Genomic DNA, 25,171 nt, shown 5'->3' with positions numbered 1-25,171 from the left:
ATGGTGATGCCATCTACAATGATCAGGCTGAATGACTCACCCTGACTCGTGCGTTCTGACCAACGTATCCTCGCACATTCTGTGAAATGGTGTCACAAACAGAATTGCCGAACACGTTTTACATTGACATCACGACTCACGTAGATATGTGATACAGTCATCCAAAACTAGAGCATACTTAGTCTTCTAATTACACGTAGGATTTGGATAAAATACTTATCTCATTAGGAGACAAATTCCTGGGAGTTTCAATATAACGAATATTACAACCATAAAGGGGATGGGAGCTTGGGCGTTTTTCAAAAATTCAATCAGCGCTGGGATCTGCACCGACGAGCCTTGGCTATTCAGTTGGCTGTTATAATTGCAGGCATTGTTAAAGAACAGTTGATAATACAAGCTAATATATATGGCACAGGCAATAGAAGGGCCTCCCCTTCCTGAGGGAAAGTCCCAGGTTCTCATTCATTATTTGGATTCTGCGAAAAACAAGTTTAGGAATTTAGCTGTGCCTATGCTGAATAGGGTAACGGCCTTTTTCAAACGATACCCTCCGTGGGTATCGATGGTTGTCTATGTATTTTGCATGGGCGTAGCATTTATGATGTGGATTGTGATGGGTCTCCTGGATTTAGCTGCGGGGACTCATAGCTCGGAGACTGTAATACATGTAGTGGAAGGATTGAATGAAGATATTCTCCCTACACTGCAGCTTCTCAACGGACTATTGGCGCTGCTTTTCGGATTCTCCACACTTCTGAGCTTGCCGAACATTAATATTGATATTAATGATAATAATAACCGCTACAGGGTCGACCCAAACAATAAGATTTCCTTCTGTCGCTCCAAAATGATCAGAGCATTACCGGAAGCCAAGTATGGGTGTTTAAGAATATCAGATGATGTAAATGGGAGTGATTCATCTCCATCATCATGTGCAATCTGTTTGGGGTGTATTGAGGACGACGATAGAGTGCGCATTCTTCCCAACTGCAGACATTATTTTCATATTTTATGTATTGATCGCTGGCTTCTTCGGTGTCCCAGTAACTCTTTATGCCCTTTGTGCAGAGCCACTGTAATTAGCCTTCCCTGTAGCAAGAAGAACTCAGAAGCACAAATGCCCACGCAGACACTTACTGAATACTGAAGGCATTTCTTGCTCCTTCATCCGCCTTGAATCGCTTTCCTTTTGTTTTGTGTTTATAACTGGAATGCTTCAAGTTTGGGCAGATTTTCGTGGGAAAGTGATTTGGATCCCGGGATCGAAATTCCTTAAATTATGTAGATAATATGTAGGTATTATTTGTTCAGTATCTGCAAAAATATATTTTTATATTGACTCCTAGACTTCATAATATGTATGTATATATGATAATGCCTCTGAGCCTACTACCCGCATGTCAAATTGGTATCCTAGACATCTGCATGATTTGTTTTGGTTGTCTCCGATTCAAATATTGACGCCTAGTATGTTATGGAATATTGATGCAATTTTCCTGGTTATCAGATTCATTTAAACTTTTAAAATTAATTTTATGTTATTGTATTAATTATTCTAATGTGTTAAACTTTTTTATATTAAAAAGAGTATACACTAAATATTGATAAATTTTGATAGTTTAATTTTAAAAAATCTTGTGATTATTTCTAATTTAATTTAATATATATATTTTTTTTATTTAAGATGAAATTATTTTATATTTTTTTGGGTTTATAGGCGACTCATGATAGTGTTGTAATATAATTTGAATTATTATGAAGCTTTAAGTAATATAATAATAATATAATTAATTTAAATATATAAATTAAATGGTTGATAATTATTATTATTAATGGTAAAAAATAATTAATATCAGTTAAATCTATATAAATTTAAAATTTACATGTAACAAAAATTTTAGCCATAGAATTTTGGTGGCATTTCATTATGGAGATTTTTAATATGTAATTAAGTTTTGTTACAATACTAAGGTTATTAATACCACATGTTCAAAAAACCATAACTCATTTGATTATCAAATTTTTTCAATTGATAAATTTAATTAAAATGGAAAAAAATAATAACTATTTTGGAAATAAATCTCAGCCTCTAATATGAGTATACTACTAAAAATATTCTAAAATATTCTATGGAGTTTAAATCTATACCATCCACTTTATAATTATTGATAATTAAATTAAAATTGTGAAAATCAAATTCCAAAATAAAAATGCCTATTAGCATAAATACATGATATTAACTAAAATTAGAAAATAATAAAATAATATAAAAAATAATAAATAATAAATCTAATCAATTCAATTTTTTATATGTAATTTTGTTTTTATTAAAAAAATTACCCACAATTTATCTAGAAAAAACTCATAATATAAATATGGCATTAAAAAAATTTAAAAAATACAAGTAATACTATTACTAGTAAAACTTTATATTTAAATTTAGTTAATAAATATATAAAAACTTAATACTTACCATAAATATACACATATATTTTTAATTATATTATGGTTCTCATAATCCATACAAATATGTATGAAATTTTCCTTTCTCATATATATATGACAGAAAAATAATATACACATTTATATGTATTATAAGAATTTCAAAATACTATATATATAGATATAAACCAAAATAAAATAATGATGATTTATGTTAGTAATAATGATATTGCGAATCACCCATTATATATAAACCAAAATAAAATAATGATGATTTATGTTAGTAATAATGATATTGCGAATCACCCAAGGTGGGGTGGGAAGAAGGTTAATACTTGGTTCATTAATCTAAACTTCATGTGACTTAATTGCAAACATAATTAATTTTGATGGTTCGATAACTAATCAATTTGCGTCTTGATTGCAGGTGGATTATCCATGATTGTGGGTGATGAGGCTTCGTTTGAGAGTTTTTTTATTTCTTTTGGTTGTTTGAGTGTGATTGTGGAAAGTTATCTTCTCGTTTACATGTGTCATATTTGATTTGCATACTTCTCTACTAGCTTTTCTCTAAGAGGAGCAACAGGCTTTCTAGTGGTTCGATAACTAAACAATTTGCGTCTTGATTGCAGGTGGATTATCCATGATTGTGGGTGATGAGGCTTCGTTTGAGAGTTTTTTTTATTTCTTTTGGTTGTTTGAGTGTAATTGTCGAAAGTTATCTTCTCGTTTACATGTGTCATATTTGATTTGCATACTTCTCTACTAGCTTTTCTCTAAGAGAAGCAACAGGCTTTCTATTCTAGTTTCCTTCTGTTTGAGCTTATATAGTGGAGTGTTGGAAATATTCGATGTTGCTCAAGGCTTATCTTACAACTCTCTCTCTCTCACATTGAATCTCTCCATAACTTTTGCTAGTTAGTACAATGGTTGTTGCATGGGAAAGTTATTGTTATTAATGGTGGAAATTCTTGTTAGATTATTTTCAGACTAGGTTGAGTCAGTGTTACCTCGGCATTTGTTATCTCAAGTATTTTATTTGGCCTTGTTCAACTTGTAGTTTGATATTTCATTTCATTAGGCTATGACTTGGTTACATTTTGAATATGGTCTTATCTATGTCATTAGAGCCTTCTCTTTGATATTATCTACCTTGGTCTTTGGTTTTGGCTTTTGTTATGGGTGGGGATATCTTGTTTCTAGCCTTAGGAGGTTTTCTCTAGTCTTGTTTCCTGTGTTGTTTAATTTTCTTCATGTTCTTGGTTGGTGTGCTTGGGGATACTTCTCTCCTTTTTGGACTGCTTATATAGCTTCTATTTGAATGCTTAGGGAAAGGGATTTCTCCCATAGAGATGTGAGCAAAAAAGGAGATTTTAGCATCCTTTGAGGCCTAATCATTTATTAAAAGAGATCACCTCGAAACCCCCTCAATAAATTCAATGTGAAATTCATCTAGCCAAGAATGAATTTTCTCATGCTAGATTAAACTTTCTGATTTCAAGGTTCTAGCCACTCTTGGTGATTGGTTTCTAATACAAGAAACGCCAATGGAAGGGAAAAACAATATTCATACTATTGGTCTCTACTACCATTTAAAATCACTACTTGAAAAAAATGGCATGAAAGATGAGCTCCCTTTTGGAACAAAGGAACCAAATTTTTTATTTTATGATATGGATGATTGCATGGCTTGTTTGAAGACCACTATTTTGTGTGGAAAGGGACAACAACCCTTGGTTAATTTGACAAATCTAGTGCCCATAAAGGCCTCCACCTCATCCTAAATTCCTTCATGCTTCAATTAGTGATTACAATGGTTCCTTTTATATTCCATGATGTTATATAAATTTATTTGGATATTGGATTTATTCTAGTTGTTGTCAACTCCTATATAACCGACATGACATGGTTTTCTTAATTTATATGCTGTTTGCAAAACCATGTTTATGTGTATAAATTTTTGGAGATAAAAACTCTATCATTCTACATCTACTCTCATTTTCTAACAAGCCAAGGTATACTATAAAGAATTGTACTCTACTCCTTTTTGTGATTAATAGAACCTCTTAATTTACAGTAAAATTATGATATTTTAGGAAATCATGTTTAAATTTAATTAATAAATATATTAAAACTTAATACTTACAATAATCTCTTTTATATATATATGTGTGTGTGTGTGTGTGTGTCACATTAAAATATTAAATAATAAAACATATCAAATAAAAATGACATGATAATATGTTTTTAGCTATATGCACCAGTAGAGTTTTAATAAAACAAAAAATAAAAATATTTTTATTCATAGAGATGCTGAGTAGAGGACATGGATTCAGAGTGTGAGTGGAGAAGTTGCTTGGGAAATGACTCAACTGAGAGGTCCATTTAGGAAGTCACCTATATGATTGTAGGAATTGAAGGCAAGTCTACACAAACATTTAAGAATGTGATATGGGAACTTACATACTAGGACAAGGATGTATTGTTTTTGTGAAAATGTGTTGGCATTTTCAACACATAAGGGGAAGTGTAGGAGGCAAGAAAAGGAGTGGAAAGAGGTAATCTAGGGATTGATACTACTCTCCAGGAGTACAGGAGAGTTAGATGAGGAGGTCCTTCTAGGAATGGTGCACACGCACAGAAAATGGAAAAGAAAATGTAGAAGAGAAACATTTTATGTTATGGAAAGCAATGAAGTGATTGGATAAAAGAATGCAAAGGTAGATACAATAGTTGAAGGAATTCTAGCATGAGTGGCTGAAAAATAGAGAGGAACACCCAATTTCTATTGAGGAGAAGGAGCAACAGTGGTTGGAAATGTCTTGCTAGGATTGTAGGTGGAATCACTGTGGAATCCTTGATTGACTCAAGCATATTCCCTTAAGCTCTTCTTTATTTAGGCTCTAAATCCAGATCGAGGGTGGCTATCTACAAGAAATATCATAGTGTAAATTAGCCTATGGTTGGAAGGAGAGTTGATTTCCTTCCTCTAGTTTCCAATATTTTTATATAAATAAGATAAGTGTTTATTTCTCTCTAAATACTTGTATTTTCAATGACAAATAATTACCTCCTATAACATTCAACCAATCATTTTTGGTTCATCATATAACCAAGGAGACTGACCATCTACTATGCTAAGGTGATTATTATTTTTCTAAACTAGATGGATTTAACTTTATTGACTCATTGGAGGAGAGCTAATGTATATATGTTTGGTGGTCTATGGTAACCACGAATTATTTTGTTACCTTATACTCATTTAATTATGTTATGTTGGTATGAATGTGATTTGGGTAATTATCTTGTATGAACATAATTTTTATGCCCAAATTTCTTGAATCATGTAGTCATGGCATACTTGATCTTTCAGATGTCCATCTGATAGATCCCTAAATGGTGATCCAAAATCATACAAGACCATATTGGTGTTTTAAGTATTTGTTATCTTTATAACTTGAAGGTTTGGACATCTCATTCTTGTGAAAATATTTGCATGTGATTTCATTGGTAACTTATTTATGTGTTATACCAATCGAGTCACTCTATCTTAGATAGGAAGTAAAGTGAGTGTTTTTCTCAAATACATTCATGGACATGATATCGATTATGATATATGGGCTTATGTTATTCTGTTGGTCAGAGAGATATATGCATGGTTGTGTATGGTTGCTTGAGGTGCACCAACATTGTTGATCAAGATGGTGTGTTCTTATGTAGTTGGGATTAGATGGTTTACATGTTTGTTCTCATGATATGAGAGATCCATGCATCTTTGTGTTGTTGGTTTAATAATAGTAACTACATAACTCAGTTGGATGTTTTAACCATTTATATATGTTTTCATGGTATGTGAGGTTTCAAGGCTTGCAAGTTATAAAGTATAGAGGATCTGTTTGACTTGGGGTGTGCTCAATATGCTTGATATGCATGTATGATTTTCATGTAATTTATTTGTTCTTCATGCTTCATCCGTCTTTAATTTTCCTAATAATGGAACAATTTGTTATACATGATTAACCACAAAGATATGGTGTGGTTGTTACTAAGTTCATAAAGTGTTGTTTTCCATCAAAATGGTTGTAATAATATTCAAATTGAAGGTTAGTTTATGTTCTTGTGATTATGTTTGATCTTGTATATTTATTCTTGAAATTGATTTATTTACAATTAGGATCAAATTCATGTGTTTAATCATAAATTGTGGAGGTCGAGTTGTCCTTGGAGAACCCTAGTCAAACCTCTGAAAAGGATGCAGCAAACCTAGTGTGGCTCTCTTCATTTAAGGGTGAAAATGGCCCAGTAGTAGTTGCTTGGGTCCAAGTCTAGACTTAACTAGGAGTTCAGGAGTCTGAGATATGTTGATTTGAGGTTTTCATATAGGTCAAACCCTGATTGGGCTGGTGGTGATCATATAACATATATGTTTATACATATATTAACATAAAGCGTGATTAAGGCATATTTTCTCTAAGTCTGGGTATAAAGACAAAAATCTAAATAAAGTGTTGTTGTTGACTTCTTGGGAAAGGATTTGGGTTACTCTGGTGTGGGACTAGGTTTAAATCAAATGTATCTATACATAGGCACATAAATAAATTATAATGCGGAAATGTATAAATTTTATAAGAATGTAGGACCAAATGATTGGAGGTTTAGAGGTTTGGGGCCTCTAGACTAAATTTGTTTGTTTGACAACCTGAGGCCCCAATGTGATCCAGGGTCTAGACTAGTTAGGGGGTTTAGACTAGTTCGGGGGTTTAGACTAGGTCAAGGTTGTTGAATAGCTCAAGGCTTAGGAAGTTTTGTTTGCATAGGGTACTCCAGAATCGGATATGGGCCTTGGTCTGGACTAGATCCGGGGTCCAAGAGTATGGGGTGTTTAGCTAGTGCTTTTGTTTTGTAGGTTCGATCCCCTGAATTTTATTTGTAATTTAAAATCATGGAAAAAGACATTGAAGGGTCAACTCGGTGGGGCTCATGTGTAGAGGTGGTGTGGCAGGTGCCACATGGGCATAGAGTAGTACACACTAGTGCTGCAAGGTGATGTGAACCACCCATATCTATTGTAGTTGGCGCCTCAGAACCATGTGGGTTTCATATGGGTTCAACATCGCACTACCTTCATATTGTAGCAAGGATTAATTGGTCAAGCTTTAAACAACCATAAATCCTAATCTGAGAGTTGGATTTTGATAAAAATTATATCGTCGAAAATCTCTTGACAGTTCAAGCACAATTGTGGTATTTGTTCTAAGTTTTAATGAAGTGAAGAAAATATGAATTTTGTGACCCCATTTCCATGATAGGACTATGGAGATGAAGATAGAGAAAAGTAACACCTTCCATCCCACTTGGGTTATCTAAGGTGTTGGGAGGTAGTGTTATAAAGTGGTATCAGAGCATAAATTTCAACACTAGGCCTCTGGAGATAGATTTGGGACTTTGCGGCAATATGATAATATGTTAAGAGTGTATTGCAATGTGATGATAAAGTATCCAGGTTCAACACTTGGAATAGATGGGCTCAAGGCATATCAACGAAAAAATGAAAGGTTATAAGTTGAACCTTTGAGGCTTGAGATTTTTGTGACTTTGTTATAGAGTGATGTTTTTCTAGGTGATTTCTTGCTTGTGCAAATGGGTGTTGCTTACAACATTGTGAATGATGACTATGTGTTGATTGAATACTACATGTGTTGTATTCATTTCCATGATGATATTATAATTAAGAAATTATAGAGTTGAGAGGTCGTGATGTGTTACATAGATTTCTAACTGGTTTTTAACATTATCGATATCATGGCTACTAAGTCTTGGTAAAAGATTGATTTTAATTAATGATGCTAGTCTTGGTAAAAGATTGATTTTAATTAATGATGCTAGTCTTGGTGAAAATGATGATTTCTAAATTTGTAGTTGAATGGTTGTAAGCATGTTGAGGTGTATTATGGATTCTTGGAATATGTGTCTAACATTAAATTTCATATGTGTAACCAACTATAGGGAAACATTCTTCGTACTAGCATTGCAAGGTAACAACTAACTTGTTTATCTCTCTATAGCTGATAATTGAGTGCATGTGTGATAGCACATAAGAAGAATCAGTTGTCGCAACAAGAAAATCATGGAAAATGGTATCCATCAAGAAAAGGAGGGTGGAAACTCCCATGAAAGAGAAGAAACCTTTAGGTGCTTGAAGGTTGAGTTGAAGAACTACAAGACAGAATTGAAAGGCTCGCTCGAATGCAATAAGGGTTGGTAAAGTTGAGCTCGGTTGTACAAAAATGCGTGTTATACATTTAGGATTTTTTGTGACAGGCTTCATCCTCAAAAGATAAATGTCATGTTGATCGACCCAAAAAGAGGGAACGTAACGCTGAAAATGATAGAAAGTCAATTTCCTATTGGCATTGTGAAGGGGAATACCTAAAAAGAGACTCTCCTAACTGAAAACAAAGGAAAGATAATAGTTCATGTGAACTTTAGGCACATGATTTTCTATATACTAATATAAAGAGAGAGGGAGGAGCATCCCCTCAAGCTCCCTCATATATTGAAAGGTACCTCCATGAATTATTTCTAGGGATGTTAACATTTGAAGGTATCCATAAACCTTGGAAAGAACTCGGTCTAATTTTATATATACATTTATATATGGTGGTGAAGGACACATAGAATAGCAAGACTCATGGAATTAAGTTGTTGTAGTTTATTGAATATCTTATATGCTTTTTATTATCACTGACTTCTTATTTTCCTTGTTTTGTTTTTTGACTTTGACCATGGCCATGCTACTGGTGTTATTGTTATGTGACTTTTTGTGGGTTTGTATTTTCCTTGTTTCTTCCTTATTCTTTTCTTTTGTGGTTTTGGTCTAGTTGCTTGTGAGATGTTGAAAAATGAGAGAAAGGGAGCTTGGAGAATAGTTGAACTGGAATAGAATCACATTGGAAATTCAAGGCATGACTAAATGTCGTGCAAAAAAAAATGACAATAAAAAGATAGAAACAATGACAGAATGACCATGGAGGTTGGCTAGGTCCATGAGAATTATTTGAAATAAGCGCGAAAACCATGAAAATGGCATGAAAAGAAACTTTTTTTGTAAAATTTAATACGACATAAATGAGAACATGTTGATTTAAATAAATGACTAAATATTATAACAACAAAAAATATATGTTGACAACATTGGTAATGACATCAAATTGAGAAGGTAAAAGAGAGGAATATGGGTGAAGAATTCATTTGGCTAAGTTTGAAACAATTTTTTATAATATATGCATGCTTTGCATGGATACATGACATTCTCTTACGCTATAACTATTTCAGTGACTTACGTGTCATGAATATGTTAATGATGAAATGAATGTATGTAATGCCATTGTATTTGACAAGTTATTGTTGTGAATCATTCTTGTGGAATGATGATTGGTTAATAGTCATGTAAATATGATAAATATATGAATGACATGTTTTTGATAACACAACGAGGTTATCCAATGATATCCTTTACATTATGTGGGATCCATTAAGAAAGTGGGATTTATTATTGTTAATTATCCTTATAATCATGATGTACCAATATATATTTATGCCTATGACAAGGAAATGTTGATTGTTTTATTAGTAGGTATACTAACTACTAACTAGAATTCATGATCAAAGGATTGGGCATGTATGCCACCAAATTTTGTGTATGGATGATAAAACACTCAGTGCATACAATTTAGCTACTTCCAACACCTAAGTGTCGAACTATCACACCTACCTTGTGAGAGGTGTGACTGAGGACAAGTAGATTATGTGGAATGTGAGTTACCTAGGCCTGAGAATACAGTAATGATAATGGAGCTATGGAGTAGTATAAACACAGCTAATTATTATTGGTTGGGGCTAAGAAACCACCCACAGGGATAGATTTGAAGACTAACTTAACTCAAGACTGGGTGGAGTAGGTTAGCCACACTTAATATGGTGCCTTTGAGTTAATAAAACACACAATGTTGATAAAAGCTAGGAAGGCGTTGTGGCCTATGGAATTTTTTTTAATAGGAACATTGAATGTTTTGTGTTGGCACTGAGAAAACACTTACTATTAGTAAAGCTAGGAAGGCATTACAACTTGTGGAATTTTGTTTAATATGAACACTAAGTTCTATTCCTTGGGGTTTAGGAAACACTTAGTGACGGTAAATCCAGGAAGTCAATGCGTCTTGTGGCATTTTTTCAATAGCCACACTAAGTGTTGTGCCTTGGGTCTGAGACAACACTCATTTCTAGCAAAGTGAAAAAGGAATTGTGTCCTGTGGCATTACATTTAATAGTTATGCTAAGCATTGTGCTTTGGGGCTAAGAAAAAAAATCATATAGTTGAGCATCGAAACAACGTTGAAGATAACATAAAGAATTACTGAGTGCTAACCTTAGGGATGATAAATGCTTAGTAAATTAGATTTAAACACTAAATCAATTTAAGATCACATGGAGCTATGATGAGTGCAAGTGTTGGGGCAAAGAACAACTTAGATAACTAAGCTTGAAGGAAAATTTAGAGATCACGGGGATCTTATACACCACCAAGTTCTTTCTTGGTCTGGAAAACCATTCAGTGTGTGTGGGCCAAATAAGTAAAGAGAAACCAAAGACAAGTATCAACTATTTAATTTACCAAAATTTCTAATTGATGCCACAAATTTTTTTTTTTTAAGTTATGATTTGCAGTGATTGGAAATTGTGATATATTATAATTTTGTTGTAATTTGAATTGAATTAAAATTCTAGGGTTGAACTCATAAATAAATTTGTTGGTAGAGGTATGCTTTAAATTGGTTTAGAACTTGCTTATGATGAATCCAATAAAAGTCAGATACCTATGATGTAGGAGAAATTTTGAACGATGACAATGAGTGTATGAGGCTAACTACAAGTAAAACATCAATATATTGAATATAGCAGAGTGCACAACAACATGTTGGAGGTGAAGAATTAATGAATGGGCTATTGTGGTGATAATAGATCTGAGTTGTATACACTCATTCCCATGAGGTATTCCATGATTAATGTGATCGTGTTAATTTAGGATGGTTCCTTGGTCATGAGGACCTTTTGTGATGCTAGAAAGCCTTAATAAGGGATGGATCATCCATGGGACTGAGGAAGAGGAAAATGGGATGCCTAAACTTGGAAGGTGCACGATTGCACATAAGAGGAACTAGACCACCTCAGACACTAATCAATTAGAGAAAGGGATGATGAAATTTGAAGATGAATTTGTCTTAAAGAGTTATGGGCATGTTGATTGGGATCAGATGTACTTTACGTGTTTCTCAAGTAGTAATGAACTGAAATTGTTCATTGAAGAAGCAATGATTACAATGGATAACATGGTTGGGAATTCGAGGCGAGAGGCACTCTGAACAACAAGAAAGATGAGCTGGATTAAGAGAACTGTGAACTAGACACAACCAATTGAGAAAATGGTTGAGTTAATGGGATTTTATACCCATTAAGTTTTCGGGTAATAAACTTTGAATTTAATTATAAATTTAGAACTAATCGTCTTTATAAAGCTCATTGTTAAGTTTGTGTTATGATATTGAACATCGAGGATGGTCTTCCTATCCAGAGGTGGGGATTATGGAATCCCCTATGGTTAATCCCTCTTGTAAACATTATTATGAATTGTATTCATGTAAATAATGCGGAAAAATGTAAGACATTGATTGCTTGATGAGAGGACACAGATTCTTAGCTTGAGTGGACAAGTTGCCACTACAGGAAATTTCATCCTAAAAGTGCCAATGAAATTTTCACGTAATTTCCATGTCATAATATGTAAACCAATCAAAATCCTTTATATTTAAAAAGTGGTAGATATAAATCTTTTGGAGGGAAAAGAATAAAAACTATTTTTTGTAATTATATTTTTCGTTGAGCTCCTTATGTGTTTACTCAAATTTCAAATGTAGACACTCATTGGATGTAGAATTGAATTCCACATCCAATGAGTACCCATTATGCATAATTTTAAGAAGACCCACATTGATAAAAATTTATTATACATTAAAAAATGTCTTGAACACATTTTTTTTAATGTATCTTAATTTTTTTTATCAAAGTGGGTCTTCTCAAAAGTATGCATAGTGGGTACTCATTGGATGTGGAATTTAGTTCTGAATCCAATGATTGTATACACTTGAAATTTGAGTAAACCTATAAGGAGATAAGTCAAAAATACTATTAAAAAATAGTTTTCTTCTTTTCCCTCCAAAATTCGTAACTTCTATTTTAATATTTTAGCTATTATTTTATTATTTTTCCCTAGGAGGACAATTTTAGGCTAATATTTCCTCTAAATTGGGGAAATTGCTTAGGGAAATGACTAAACTCATAGGTGCATTCAAGAAGTCAATTACCTTCCTGTAGGAATTGAAGGAAAGTTTATATAGGAATTTAAAAACGTGATATGGTGACCTACACAATAGGACGAGATTGTCATATTCTTGTGAAAACATGTTGGTGTCATCAACACGTAAGGGGAAATGCAGGAGACAAGATAAGGAGTAGAAAGAGAAAATATAAGCATTGATATCTCTCTCCATGACTAGAACAGACTAAGGCAAGGAGTTCTTACTAGGAATATTCCACATGTATAGATGACAAAATCAAAAGAATATAGGAGAAAATTTTTTAGGTCAAGGAGAGTGGTATAGGGATTAGAGAAAATAAAACATAGGAATATGGGCTAGATGAAACCATGTTGGCATACATGACTGCAAAATAGAGGGGAACAATGAATTGGTATTGAGGAGAAGGAGCCACAATGGTTAGAAAGTTCTTGTTGGGATTGTAGGTGGAATCAATGTGGAATCCTTCGAATCCTATGTGGTTTTGTTTACTAGGTGATGTATATTCCCTAGAGGGATTCTTTACTGAGGCTTTGAATCTTGCTCGGGAGTGGTTGTCTACAAAAAGATATTATATATGTCTAAGTTTAAGTCCCTCTTGTTGCCGACATCTTTATATAATTCAGATATGTGTTTTTTTTCTTTGTAAATACTTGTATTATGAGTTACCAATAATTAGCTCCTATAAGATTAAAATAATCATGTTTGGTTCATGATATAGCTAATTTTATTGGCCGTATAATGTGTTAAAGTGATTATGACATGTCTGAACTAGATGGATTTAACATTGTTGACTCATTTTAGGAGAGCTGACGTACAAATACTTGGTGGTCTATAGTAACGAAGAATTTTTTTGTTACCTTATACTCATTTAGTTATCTTTTGCTCGTATGAATATGATTTATGTTGATATCTTTTATGAGCATGGTGTTTATGGGATTGATTGAATCATGTGGTCATTGAATACTAGGTCTTTCACATGTCTATCAGATAGGCCCCTAAATGGTGATCTGAAATCATCTAATACCATCCTAATGTCTTAAGTATTTGTTATATTTATATCTTGAAGGTTTGGGAAGCCCACTATTATGACCATGGTTGCATGTGATTTCATTAATAACATATTTATATGCTATGCATATAGGCGTTTCTCTAGCTTAGATAGGTAGTGAATTGTGTGGCTTTCTCATGCATTTATGGAGGTAATAGAGATTGTGATTCATGGTTTTTTGTTATTCTATTATGCGCATAGTTATATGAATGGTTGTGTATGGTTTCTTGAGGTGAACCAACACTGTTCATTAAGATGGTATATTCTTGAATACTTGGGATGAGAAGTTTAACATGTTCGTTCTCATGATATGAGATATATGGCCATCTTTGTGCTACTGGTATAATCATAGTAATGACATGAATTAGTTGGATGTTTTAGTCATTCATATACATTGTTGTGGTATGTGAGGTTTGAAGGTTTGCAAGCTATAAAGGATAAAGGATCCCTTTCACTAGGGTGTTCTCAATGTTCTTTATATGCATGTATGATTTTCCTATAATTTGTGGACTCTACATGCTTCATTGATCTTTACTTTTCCTACACATAAAATTACTTTTTTATGCATGGATGGGCCATCAAAATATGGTGTCATTGTTATTTAGTTCATAGAGTGTTGTTTTCCATGAATTGGTTGTGATAATATTCAAATGGAAGGTAGGTTTATGTTCTTATTACTTTTTATGTTTATGTTTATTATTTGATTTATTTACAATGCGGATCAAATTCCTGTGTTTAACCATAAATTGGGGAGGTCAAGCTCTCTCAAGTCAACCTTGGTCAAGCCCCTTAAAAGGTTGTAGGAGACCTAGGGTGACTCTCTATGTTTAAGGGTGAAAATGGCCCTGTAGTAATTAGTTGAGTCCATCTATGGACATACTCCAGAGTTTGAGAGTTTGAGAAATGTTGAGTTGAGGTGTTTGCATTGAGGCCAAACTAGGACTAGGGGGGAGGTGGTCATATAACATACGTATTTATGCATATATTGACGTAAAGTGTAGTGAAGGAGTATTGGGTCTAGGTCGGGCTATAAAGACAAAAGTGTAAATCAAACATTATCATTCAGTGCTTGGGCCTAGATTTGGGTTAGTCTGGATTGAGACCAGGTTTAAATCAGTGTTCCTAGAAATAAGCACATGAATAACTTATAATGTCAAAATGCATAAATTCCCTCAGATTACAAGGTTGTCGGTCGAGAGGTATAAAGGTTCACAACTTACAAAGTAAATTTATTTGTTTGATAACTCGAGGCTCGAATGTGTGTCAGGGCCCAAACTAGTTTGGACGTGTGGACTAGTTCAATGTAGAATAACTCTAGGGCTTAAGAAGTTTTGTGTGTAAGTGGTAGTATGGACCGAGATGTGGGCACTAGTCCAAACAAGACTAGCAGTCTGGGAGTTATGAGTGCTTGGCAAGTGCTTTTTTTATGCAACCTTAGACCCCCAAATTTTGTTTATAATGTGAAACCATCATAAAAAACATTGTGGGGAGAGTCCAATGGTGCCTGTGTGGAGACGCAGCATGGAAGGTGCCATGTGGAAATAGAGCAGTAAATATTGGCATCACAAGGTTACTTGGACCGACCAAGTGTGGTGAAATTAAAACATGAGCACCATGTGGGTGCCACATGGCATTACATTACTAATATGGCAAGGGTTTTGTTGTAGCGGCTACAACCACCCTCCAAAATTTTTCCTTAGCTTCGTCTAGGAGCCTCCCTTCCAACCTTCAAAACAACTTGTCTTACTTCATTAGGTTCACAAGCTTCAATGTTTTTCTTGTGCAAAGGTAGCTTGTCGATCACAACTTGATCCATTCCCCTCACAGGTTTTCTACCTGGACTTCGTCCAGCTACAGGCTGAGCAACTTCACCAAGAAAATTTCACATTTCTGGAGGGCAGTCAACCTTCCCTCCAGAAATTTCACAATCATGTCTGGCAGCCTATTGGGCTCCAATATTGCGCAATTCTACCAGTTAACACTCGCAACAGGAATTGTGCAATTTTCCCTAGTAGGACTACTCAGCCTAGAATTTTGCAAATTTGGTCAGCAGTCAACTGCTCTGCCCAGAAATTGCTCAAATCTCCTAGGCAGTCAGCCTAGCTCCAACCCATAAATGAACATTTCCTTCAAGCAGTCGAGCAGTTTCTTGCATGTGCGGCTGAGTTGATCAGTTCCCTCCGGGACTGAGCAAAACTGACTTTCATGCATGGGTTTCTTCTCCCAAGGCAACATAGAAAGGCATTCGTTGTTTCAGGGATTTATGTTTAGTAGTTGGAGGTTACATGCAAGGGTCATTTCAAAAACCTCCCACCAAGTGTCGCTTTCCCTAGATTTGTGGCATGTGCGTCACAACCTCAATGTTATCAAAACTCATCAACCAGACATTGCATAGCTCATTCTACACATCGAACTTGTAGGTCTGGAATCCTACAGTACATCTAGGAGAAGTTGGCACATTTAGCTTAGTTGTTTTGGGGTAAGCCCGCTTTCCATGCCTTGTGTTGCATTTTTGTCGCTTTTTGTGTTTTCTCTTGTATGAGTATTGTTTGCTTTATTTATTTGAATTCATTCTATCGTTTACATGTATATTAGCTTGTCCTAGAACCATTTTAGTTTTCGTTAATATTTCACTGTAGTCGCATGCATGAAACTGCTTTTTGCGAACGATCACCGATTCAGTGACTCGCCTCACGCACATGCATGTTGTTCCATTTTCTAAATTTGTCATTCGCCATTTGCATGCATGATCATTCACTTATGATTACACTTAGTATCAGCATGCATTCGCACGCACATTCACTTTCAGTTGCCCGTCAGTGAGTATGGCCAACCTCAGCGTGGACTTTGCCTCACCAAGACAACATTGCGCAATCTTGAGATGGAAGGTTCTACCTTCCTCCAAAGAAATGCACATTTCTACACAGTAGCTATTCCCTAGACCTACTTTATGAAATCCTAGTGGACATTGACTGCTGGCCAAGAAAATTGTGTGATGTAGTCATTGGGCCCATAGCCATTGCCAGCTGAGATTGTGCATTACGCAATCCCAGCAGTTAGCAGCCAAAATGGATTGTGCATTGTGCAGTTCTAGCAATCATTCAATCTCTGAGTAGCCCAGACTGTGCCTTATGCAGTCTTGGTAGTCAGTCTCCCTACCTCCCGGCCGAAATTGTGCAACCTTCATGATCAGTCACATAGGTAAGTTGCAAGTCAGTTCTCAAGTTCATTTTGGTTTTCAACTGACAAATTTCTTGCCATGAGCATTGCCACATCTCCAGGTATTATAGGTGTTGATTTTCCTCTCAACAATGCAGGTACAATTGTTTCTAGGAGGGTGGAGTAAAAGACACCAATAAGAGAAAACCTGGAGATGCAGTCTATCAAGTGTCTATGAGCTTGCCTACTCATGAAGACATCAAGTTGATCGTAGAAAAGGACATCAAGATATGATAGTAGCATCATCACAGTGAGTAGCATCATGAATGGTGGTTCAAGTCAGCATACCAAATGCACCAAATGCAGTGAATGTAAAAGGAAGGTTGTTGACAACACAGAGGCGGGACAAAGTTGCAAGATCAAGCAGATCCATTGATAATGATAGCAACTTTGGAGACTCAGGATATGAGGTCACGACGCAACATGAAGGTTGCGCACAGATAGAGAATGGAACAAAGAAGGAGTTTCATGTGCTGAAGAAGCAACTCAAGGAAGAACATGAAGCTACATAGACAGACGAATGAGTTGCAGCAGGATCAAGAACAACAGTGGGTGCAACGTGTAGTCATGGCTGAAACTACAACTGTATAAGTTAAAGATCCATCCCAATAGCTAACACGGAGTATACATGGTGAGTAGTGTTGTTGATCACATGTAATGGATTCAGCAGAATGCATGTCATTGTGCGCACGCATGCAATCCAACCCATCCAACACACTCACCAAGGCGAAGACAAGAAGCAAGTCCAACTGGAGTTGAACATGTACTTCGACAAGTTGATGGGCATGACCACTAGGACACACTTGAAGATCAACACATACACTATGCATCAGTGTGTTTCCATTTTAGCCACTCCCAACAAAACCATGCACATGTTAGCAAATGAGTTGGATGTAGGAGCCGAACAAATGCATTGGTTGCAACTGAGGCGAGAGTTCACTTCAACAAGATGTCACATGAGGTGCTTGCACACCATCACGAACGGCCAATATAGGTAGCTGCTCATCACCTTCACCATCACAAGCATGTTAAAGAGATGGTCTCATCACAATAGACTGAGTGTCAGTGATGTCTTGCAAGGCTTGCTCAAGCCATGTTCTCTCACATGAGTACACATGCATTGTAATGTTGAGTCATGTCAAGTATAAGTCAAGTGTCAAGAGTCATGAGGGTAGTTGAACTGTCATAAAGGGGAATGTTGAGGGTCACCCCACCCTTTGCTATAAGTAGTCCCTCATAACTCATTGGATAGGCTTTTGGTCAGCCAAGCTTCTGATAAGACTATCTTGGAAAGAGCTTGGATAGTTTTGTAAGGCACCTTGGCTTCTCCACTGCATGGAGCTAGTTCATCTCTTTGGAGGAGTAGGCAAATGTGGCTATAACATTCCACTGTTGGGGCTAGCAGGTTTATATGAATGTATTGTGTGATTAGAACTTACACTTGTTTATATAATAAGAGCGAGCACATTTTCACACATGTATTGTATCTGTTGTAAGACTGATCTTTAACACTTGTAATGCATGTTTCTTTAACCTGTGTTCTACATATTAATGGTTTCATTTGTTGTAATGCATAATCCATTAATGGAAATGTGTTGTATGTGTTGTTAATGTTGTCTCACCCATGTCGACTGCTCTGTCAGACATCACACATACCTTTCGTGTGAAGCTCGCTTTAACAACTGTTGCATTCATTCAGACTGATCCGAGAGTGATTTAAGTGTTATCTTACCTTGTATGTTGTGATTGCCACATCTGTGTGGACTGTTCCACCAGAAGATGTGTATGTCTTGTGCGTTGTGTGTTCCTAGCCGAGTTGGGACTGATCCCTTTCAACCTGGGACTCACCTTCACCCTCATCTCAGCCCACCTGTGTTAGAACCTCTCATCCACCTTCCTTGACTCACTGCAATAGTCATACCCTTGCTACTAACAGAGTTATCTTACTTGCCTCTGTGTGACATCACGATAAAGGAATTACCATACGACTCACTTTTTGGACTCCTACAACAAACGGTCTGAGGTTTGATTGGGACTTCTTACCGGCTAGATCCCCTTACATGTTGGCGGCTCCAGCATCGTCAACAATTTTGGCACTAGAAGGAGGGCCAGATGACAAGCCGAGTCCTCACATTTGTTTTGAATCTCTACACATCTATCATGGTTAACTACCGAGTTGCTCTTCTGGAATGTATGTCTTATGGAAACAATTTCATCACCCCAAAAATTATCTCGGATAACTTGTCTCATAAAACATTTGATGGCAGAGGCTACGTAGCCTTAGTTAGTTAACTGTCAACATTTTAGGCTCATGCGAAAGACATGGATTCTTTAAAAAATACATGAGTTGCACGGTGTTCATCTAGACACTTCGAGGGCACCCAATGCACTGGCATGCCATGCTGCCTGAAAAACTATTTGTTCTCTTGCTCATTTGGTTGGAGAGATATGTCGTGCATTCAATCACCATGACTGTAAAGCACTCAACAAAGATATTCTGAAATTATGAAAAGCAGCCGACGAATCCATTGAATAGTTTCACACACACTTTTGTAATCTTGCATATCGATTCTCAGAAGATGATATTGATTGGGAATTTCTTGAGGGAATATTTGAGTATCTTCTTCACCAATCTAAAGCCTACTTAGCGCACTCTGGTGATGGAGCTATGCAATCACATGTAGGAATAGTTGTTGTCACAAGTGACTGTCCACCTTCACCTCATCAAATAGCTCCACCACCGCAGAGTGATTTGGGAGATCATACACACACCTCATTTGAACTGTCTCACTCTCCCACCCCACATGCTCTTGAGATTTGTGCACATTTGGCTTGCAAGCCTGTTGGTTATCACATGGACTCTTCCCCTCGACCTATACCCTCACGTTCTATTGATCCTTCGGATTGCACTTTCTTGTGTTCTCCCATTCCATACTTCTCACTTATTTTGAACAAGGATTAAGCTATTGATGGAGTTGGTGTTATGCAGCCAACCTGTGCCATCATTCATGATGAGTGTGTGTGGGAATCTAAAGAAGATCCTGTGGTGAAGGATGACTCCCTTCCATCTGTGCCTCATCCACTTCATCCTGAGATCCCTTGTGATTCTGCCACTACTAATTTGTCCTATGAAAACTCATTTCTGGAAGCTTCTACTTTTGATCATTCGCAGGGAACCTCGGATGTCAGTCTGTTATTAGAGTGCAAAGAGGACACATTATCCTCGAAAAATCTGTTCAATATGTCATCTATCTTTCTTGAACACACAAAGGGTGAACATACTTGCTTATCAACTACCCCTCTGCCCGATTAAGCAAATCATGAGGATGCCGACAAACATCCTGAATTTTATGATCTTGGTTGTCATGATCTTTTCACTTCATCATCTGATCACAATGTTGATTCAATCATTGCTAATCTATCCAAGACACTGGCCTACGATGATCTATCTCTCAATGAGGTCAAAACCCCCCAGACTGTTGAGGCACTTCAACCCGTGTTGATGGTTATGTTAGGCCCTCACTATCTTGAGGTTGGTGTCACCTTTGGTCAGGAAATTCTTGAAACACTCAAGGCTCCTCATCACTCTTTGCTTTACACTAAAGATATACCAAACACCCAGATTTTGCTTCCTCCAATCAAACTACACGATCCCACCACTCGTGCATTGGAGGAATCCTACAGAACAAGCACACATGCACAACACAAGTGGTCTAACTTTCTCACGTTTTCTTAAATGTCATAGTCAAGAGAATGTAGACACTCAACATATGCATGCAGTGTAGCATAACATCGTGGAAGCACCACAAAATGCATGTCATGTACTATCACTCATCTTTGTTCTGTGGTCACTTGTAAGCTCGGAGTGTGTTTGTATTCACTGTTACATATTTGTTTTTTGTTGGTTCGAACAGTTGTCTGGTTCGTAAACCTTTCCTTCACCAACATGGGTCAACCAATGCGTTGGTGGCTACATTGGAAGTATCACTTCACGTGAGATGACCCATGCACTATTAACTTAGGAGTAGGAGTAGTGTTTGCTTGCATGCTTATTTTCTTACTTGCTTTGTTTGTTTATTTGTCTTCTTTTTTGTTTGCTTACTTGCTTTGCTTTCGCTTTTGCTTCTACTCTTGCTTTTCTCTTTTGCTTGTTAGTTCACTTGTTTTGCTTCATAGGATAGTTTCGCATGAAACCATGTATGACTCTTGAACAAAGTTGGCTAAATTACAAGAGGTCGTGTGCTACTATCACCACTTGGTTATCTATCATCCTCCCTTGGTATGAAGAACTTGTTGCTTTCAGTCCATAATATGTTGAAGGAAAATACGTGGTGTTCGAAATGAACCTTGGTGAAAACACAGTACTTGTGCGCTTATTAGTGTCACCTACTCTAGTCGATTTCTTTAGGTTATCCCTTGTCAGCTCAATCAAGTAGAATAAGGTGAGGGGGGAAACCTTAACAAGCACATCAGAGGTATAATAAACTACTTCTCTGTAGGAACAACCTCTTATGCTCTCAATAAGTTGGGATCCCTCTTCCACCTCTGAAATGAATAAGTGTTATGCATAGTTACAAACATGAAAATGAAAAAGTGAAAAAGTTTGAAAAAGATGAAAATGAATAAGGTGAAAAGAGAAAGGCTTCCTACGCAGAGAGGTTATGCAAGTAACTCGCTGTGGTACTGACTAGGCTCATTGGAAAAGGAGCCATGCTTGTGTTCCTATGTGACTCTGTTGGGGTCATGTCTAGGCCTGCTGGCAATGGAGCAACACCAGAGATGAAACCAAGACTCTGACGACTATACTACTTGTGCATCAATATACCCCTCAGCCCCAATCGAAACAATTGTGTTGACTTGGCTTGGAATGTGTGTCAATCGACCAAGAGTTTGGCAGATGCTACATCTTACAATCAAGCTAGTGTGAAACCAAGAGGAGCTAAGAACTGAGCAATACTTTCGGAGGTGTTAGACTTTATTTTCATGAAAAAGGTCCATTCAGAGAGCTGGAGTTCTACCAGTGTGTCGCCAAGTGTTGTAGTGGCTACAACCACCCTCCAAAATTTTGCCTTAGCTTCATTTTGGAGCCTCCCTTCCAACCTTCACAGTAGCTTGTCTTGCTTCATCAGGTTCACAAGCTTTAGTGTTTTTCTTGCGCAAATCCAACCTGTCGATCATAGCTTGATCCATTCCCCTCTGATGTAGGAGCATGAGGCTTGAAGGCAAAAGGCTTCATTTTATTCCAAAAATAGAAAAAAAGTTTACAAGCAAAGGAGTGGGATCCTTTAGTTGTCAATTTAAAAAGCTTTCTAGATAGGATTTGAGCTATAATATAGGTATTTGAATGATTTTGTAATTAATCCAAGTAGTTCATACTTATTTGAGATTCCCAAGGAGAATATCAAGCATTTTAGGTATTTATCTAGGATTAGATAGATTCGATCCATTGATTGAGGATCAGATTGTTGGATGTAAAGTATTTATGTAAGTTTTTAACTATTGTAAGAGGATTTGGGTGGATTTGGCTATGGAGAATTAGATTGTAAAAGAATTGAAATATCTCTGTATCTCTCTATATCCCGCTGTTATAGACATTTTTGTGCCTTACAGCATTGAGCATGAAATGTCCATAATCTAAGGGATCCAAAGTCCCTAAACATGTTGTTCCTACCCCTAGAGGAACAAGGCTAACAAACCACATCAATTCACAGAAGTTCTCCACCAGAAACTGCTCAAAAACAAGTCAATTCAGGATCATTTCAGTGGCTACACTAGCTGTTTGCACTGAATGTCAAAGCCAACACTGGCTACCTGCACTGAATGTCAAAGGGAACACTGGCTACCTGCGCTGAGCGAGAATGGACATGTGGCAAGTTCATTTCTCAAGGTGTCAAAACCCAGGAAGCTTCCAAAATGACACTTGCCTCAGGGAATTCGACTGGTGATGAGTAAGAGGTTCCAAATCTCCAAGTGGAAGCAAGAACCTCCAAGTGGAATCAAGAACTGATAGAGGGAGAGGACACTAGTCAGGTCTCAAGCTGACTCATCCTCTCTCCAAACATCTATATATGGATCTCTCCTCCATGAGATCAGGAGGCTGGAATTTTGTTATTGCAAAGAATTACTGTTGGTTTGAGATTGGAATCATTGGGTGCTTAATGCTTTGAAGGGGGTGAAGATAGGAATTCCATTTGCTGGGAAGGAGATGCTGGATTGGAGCCCTCTGGGTTGTATCTCTTCCTGAACCTTGTTATTCATCAATAAAGCTATCTTGGTTTCTCCTATATGCTGATGTATTCTTGATGTATGATTGCATTAGTATGTTTAGTTCATTTCTAATCCTGAACTAGTTATGAATGTGAATATCTGTCTTTGTGTAGAGTTCTTCTCTTGTCGCAAGTAGCTGTTCTCTTGTGATCTTGCAGGAATCTATTGAAGCTGGACGAGCAAGAAGGCAAGTAGCTGTGAACTCCCAAAGAGAAGAGAGACCGGATCGAGGGACAAACGGAAGACACCGGTAAGTCTATTTATCTCTCTCTTCTGTCACATTTCATAAAGGAAGAATACCAGAATAGTTGTCTCTGTTTGTTGCTAAGGCACTTTCGCACCTTAGGTGGATAGGATCGTCCTGCATAGGCATTTTTCCCCACAACAAATTGGCGACTCCATTGGGGAGATCTGTTTAGTCATTTTATTTGTGTCTCTATCATTGTTTGTTTCATAGACTCAATAGCAACAATCGAACTGCATCTGCTCTTCTCAGATGCAAAGTAGACAGTTGCTGCTTTGATCCAATCACTGGACTTGTCTATGAGCTGAACAATGGACTCACAAATGATTTGATGATCCTTTGTGATAGATCTTAGTACCCCTCAAAGCATCCCTTTGATTGTACCTTTCTTGTTGCTTTTATTTGGCCTGAAACAGTAGATTAATTAGCAATCGGTGACCCAGAACCCAGTGAGAAACTCTCGTTTCTCCTTCAGCGTGACCCCTGTGAAGAGGTTCTGCATTTCAACGTAGGTCCCGTGAAGGCTACCTGTGTTGAATGTGAAAACCCCAGTGTTGAGGTTGCGCTGAACCAGTTTGGCCTTGTGCAGCTGGGGTTCTCTGCTCTCTTTTGCCCTGTTTTGATCTCTGATTTTTGCAGCCTGTAACCAGCATAGGTACCAGTCTGATAACTCCTTTTCTCTGCTTAAATTCCACCTCCTTTTGTACAAAAAGACTGTGACTGTTTTTATGTGTTTGTGGCATCATTTACAGTTTTCCTTTGCATGAGTGAAATAATCATCCTGTAGCCCTTGATTCAGATCTGTTCATTGTGATCTTAGGAGAGAGTTCATTGGCTATTTACAGTTGATTATACATTTTCTTTTGCTTACTGGTTTGAGTTTGTCTCTTTTAAGTGTCGAAACAAGTGTTCATTTCGAAAGTCGTAAAGTGTTGTATTCTCTTCTACCCTTTCTGATTTCGAAAAAAGTAAACTTGTTTGTATTTGTCATTTAAAAGCAAATTCAAAGTTGTACAAAAAGCTTTCTTTGTAGGCATCAATACTAAGAAAGAGGAAAACAAACACCTGCATTGTGCATTTGCATTTTTGATAGTTTTCATGCTTGATTTAGGAAAAGTGCATTAGAGTGTGCTGATTGCTCTTTGAGAAAAGATGGTGTCTTTCTTTTCCCTTTGTAGCTAGGATTTTCAAAGTTGAAAAGATATAAAGCTTGCTTATCATCTTTAGACTGCATTTAGGAATTGTACCATACATCTCGTGGTGATCCAGAAAGGCAAACTTCTAAAAAGATCAACCTAAAATAAACTGAATGAACTTAACAACGCTTTGCAACATAACGCACAACATAGAAGTCTAGGCTAGAGACGTGTTCCGGCGTCGTAAAGCCTGGTGACTGTCGATCTCGTTGAAGGTGGGTGATTCCTCCTGAGGGATGATAGCGCCAGTACGGATTGTGCTCCCACGTACCGTCGCGTATATATTGGGAGACCCCTATAGGAATAAAACCTTTATCCTTAGGAAGCTGTGTCGGCC

General features: G+C 36.6%; 1 protein-coding gene across 1 annotated transcript; it reads left to right on the top strand.

The window, feature by feature from the left end:
- Positions 1–283: 283 nt before the first annotated feature.
- Positions 284–1,348, top strand: LOC149236879 (uncharacterized). Its single transcript, XM_089461649.1, has one exon. It carries the CDS (start codon positions 410–412, stop codon positions 1,148–1,150), a length of 741 nt encoding a protein of 246 aa, XP_089317775.1. The 5' UTR covers positions 284–409; the 3' UTR covers positions 1,151–1,348.
- Positions 1,349–25,171: the final 23,823 nt, after the last annotated feature.

The sequence above is a fragment of the Pinus tabuliformis genome, chromosome 8, assembly GCF_031772625.1.
Source record: "Pinus tabuliformis cultivar Carrire ecotype Pingquan chromosome 8, CPIR1, whole genome shotgun sequence".
Taxonomy (NCBI): Eukaryota; Viridiplantae; Streptophyta; class Pinopsida; order Pinales; family Pinaceae; genus Pinus; species Pinus tabuliformis.
The sequence above is the reverse complement of the archived record's forward strand: the minus strand, read 5'-3'. Positions and strand labels throughout refer to the sequence as shown.

Bases quoted from the DNA above. Each gene is read 5' to 3' on its own strand.
- LOC149236879 (XM_089461649.1), top strand. From the start codon at position 410: ATGGCACAGGCAATAGAAGGGCCTCCCCTTCCTGAGGGAAAGTCCCAG.